This window comes from Cottoperca gobio, chromosome 10 (assembly GCF_900634415.1).
Source record: "Cottoperca gobio chromosome 10, fCotGob3.1, whole genome shotgun sequence".
NCBI lineage: Eukaryota > Metazoa > Chordata > Actinopteri > Perciformes > Bovichtidae > Cottoperca > Cottoperca gobio.
Window position 1 is genome coordinate 13,258,933 of NC_041364.1, and position 3,543 is coordinate 13,262,475.

The window sequence follows — 3,543 nt, forward strand, 5'->3', positions numbered from 1 at the left end:
GGTGGGGGGGCGATGGGGGCTGGAGAGAGAGAGACAGGGAGGAGTCTGAGGGAGTGAGAGGGAGTAGGGAAGTCATCTCATACACTTTTCTCCCTCGTTCACTCACTCCATCTCCCATCCTTCCCTCCTTTTCTAGAGCCGAGTAAAGAGTCTCTGTCTCCCACATCACAGCTCCGGTCATCCTCTGTCCAACTGTGCCACTGTTTGTGTGCGTATGTAAGATAGATGTGTATGTATGTGTGTGTGTATATGTGTGTGTGTGTGTATGCGTGTGTGTGTGTGTGTGTGTGTATGTGTACATGTATGTGTATATATATATATATATATATATATATATATATATATATATATATATATATATATATATATATATATATATATATATATATATATATATATATATATATATATATATATAGATCTATCTATCTATCTATCTATATATAGATCTATCTATCTATCTATATCTATATCTATATATATATATACATATACATATATCTAGATATATATATATAAGAGATTCCATATCTGTGGAAACCTGGGGTTAAAAACTGAGCAGCAGAAGCCGCTTTTAGTTTGAATCAAGGGGACAAAAAGGGAGCTTGTGACTTATATAAGGTCTAAGTTAATACTGTCATTAGTGTACTTTACAAAACATAAATTAGTAGTAGAAGGTGAACTTCTTTGGAGAGTTGCGTTGGTTCTGTAGTAGGGAATCCTCATCAGTGTGGACCTGTGTGTGCGTGTCTGTGTGTGCATGTCACAGTACTGGCAGGCAATGGGCACAAGCTCAAGAGTCTGTCAGAACGGGCAGGGAGGTGGAGGTGGCGGGGGGCAGGGTGGGAGGTGGACAGAGAGATGACGAGGAGGAAGGAGAAAAGATGGGCTCCTTTCCATGATGGACGCACCCATCAGCCAAACAGCAGTGGGCTCCTCCAAGAAAGGATGTGTGGATGGCGCCACCTAGGGGGGTAGTAAAGAGTCAGCAATCACACATGGGTCCGCTTAGAAAGCATAAACACACTAGCTGAAAATAACACAAAGAGATACACAACTTCATCATGTACATTTGTCTTACAGAAAAGTGTGAGCCTGTCTTTATACCTGCTATCTAGAAATGTAAGTGTAGGTGCGGGAGGGAGACCGTCCCTCTGACTGGCCATTGGTCGAGACGTTCAGGAAGTCCCAGATCAGAATGGTGTCGTCGTGAGAACTGCTGATGATCTGAAACTCATCGAACTGAAGGCGGAACACGCGGCCGGAGTGCTCCTGAAAACACAATGAGTTAAGAGGTTATCTTAACAAACTATGCATACAAACTGACCATGAGCTCTAAACAACAAAAACAAAAACATGGGCCTTTTTCATGTAACAGTTTCATTGGTTGCAGGTCGACATCAATGTTCGGAGAAGCACCACATCTCCATTAGAGACATCACAGATAAAGTCTCACATTTGGAAAACACTGGATTTCACCCACATATTTATATGAGAGGACATTTTGAAACCACCTTGGCAGTGCAATCTCAAATGACATATGGGAGGTGTTTTGAATATTTCGATCAATGAGGGTAGACTAAATATTGGAAACACCTCAGTATAATGCAAGACAATTCCACAGCAGCACTACCAGTGATAATAAACTTAAAACAGGAACTCTACAATAGTAATTCGCCAATTGTACCTAAAATTAGCAAATAAGTAGTCATGTCTTTAATGATTCTCAAAATAACCAACAAAATACACATAAGAAATTAAGACTTTTGAGAGAGAACTGAGATTATTGAAGCCAACATCTCGCGTGCGTCAAAGGAACTGCAGTTTAAGACACTTGTACATGAGCTCCGTCAGTCAGCCATGTTGCAACAGGTTAAATCAAACAGGTACTGACCACTAGAGTGCGCAGACATAATGTGCTGGCGGGGGCTCGTGGGTCCAGGGCTGCCTGCAGGTCCCACACCTTGATCTTGCTGCAGAAAGAAACATGAGATGACAAAACATCAGTTACAAAAATGCTTCTCTGTGCACAAAGCTGTGTGACTGTGTGACTGTGTGACTGTGTGACTCTGTGTGTGTGTGTGTGTGTGTGTGTGTGTGTGTGTGAGACTGACCCGTCGTAGGCGCCGCTTACAATCCTTTTGTTATCGAAGCGGATGCAACGCACCAGCTCCTCGTGACCTTCCAGCACTCGCAAACACGCCCCACACTCTATGTCCCATAACCTGGAGAAAGAGAAGCCTCAGTCAACTCAGTCTTATTTGAAACAATGACATTTGAGTACATGGTCATTTTTGCAAAATTCAATTTCATGATAGAAAGTTTATTTAATCGACTTTTCTTACGTGCATGTTAAATAAACTTTAAAATCTTCTTAGTACATTTAGACCACATAAGATTATGTGATAGATTCACATAAACTGTTTAGTTTAAAGTGATTTAAACAATGTACATTTTAATTACTACAGGAACCATCTACATCTTTACTCTCACACACGTACCGGATTGTGTTGTCAGATGAGCCGCTGACCACCAGGCGATCTCTGTACTGTAGACAGGCAATGCCCCTCTTATGACCATTTAGAGTACGCACAAACTCACAGGTACTGGTGCTCCATACCTACAGGGGGGGGGGGGGGGGCAACAAAGAAAGCTTTGTGAAACAGTGGCCTGCATTTATTCAGATAAGTGCATCTTACCAAATGACCACTTTGAAAGTGGAAAGGAAAACTCAATGTATACAGAAACGGCTGAAAGTGTGGCCCGGGGATGGCATTTCTAGTTTCATTAGAAGTATCTTAGTTGGACAGACTGGACTATGCATTACAAGGACTATCATAGAAAACTGTGTGAATATGTAAACAAATCCCCATTTGTGCTCCAAACTTTCTTGAACCAATCGAAAGACTCCGCTGATGACGTATTTGAATCTATACTTGTCGGTAGCTTTGTGTGTAGTTTGACCGGTTTTGTATTTAAAACATTTGTATTTTGAAAGTATTTGCAGAAAGTAGAGTGAATCTTTGATAAATAACAAGCAATACAAGTTCTTTAGTTTGCAAACATGGTCCTTTTTTTGGACAAAGAACACACACACCACACACACCTTCCCCCCCCGCCAAGTTCCTGAAAATAATAAGTGTTCTGCCGCGTACACCGACATCCAGCCTGCCTTCCCTTTAGTTTTATGGAGGTTGGCATCCATAAGTGTTGCATTACCGCCATCTGCTGGACTGTCCCTAACCACATCTATTCAGCATGTGCCATGTCATGTGTAAAATGACATGGCACATGTTTCTGAAAGTAGTGCAGGTGTGAATAGTGGAAATCCCCAGTAATGCCTGAAAGGTTATCCCAGTAATTTACCAGGAACTGTGTGTGAAAGCAGCTCCATACTCATAACACGTCATAAAACACTTAACAACTATTGGAAAAAGGTTTCTCTAGAAGGTTTTCTTGTTACCTTGATGGTACGGTCCCCTGAGGCGGACACGATGTATTTGTCGTCAAAATCGACAACGTTGACAGCAGCCCGGTGTCCCA

The 3,543-nt window shown here is 41.7% G+C and overlaps 1 protein-coding gene across 1 annotated transcript in view; it reads right to left on the minus strand.

Annotated features, from left to right (window-relative positions):
* Window positions 1-440: 440 nt before the first annotated feature.
* fbxw11a (F-box and WD repeat domain containing 11a) overlaps window positions 441-3,543 on the minus strand; it is a 17,776-nt gene continuing 14,673 nt past the window's right edge. Inside the window, 6 exon segments of the mRNA XM_029441195.1 lie at window positions 441-966; window positions 1,108-1,272; window positions 1,895-1,973; window positions 2,115-2,225; window positions 2,502-2,620; window positions 3,464-3,543. The exon segment at window positions 3,464-3,543 is cut by the window's right edge and continues 85 nt beyond it. Coding sequence (XP_029297055.1) covers window positions 1,111-1,272; window positions 1,895-1,973; window positions 2,115-2,225; window positions 2,502-2,620; window positions 3,464-3,543 — 551 coding nt within the window. The 3' untranslated portion in view covers window positions 441-966; window positions 1,108-1,110.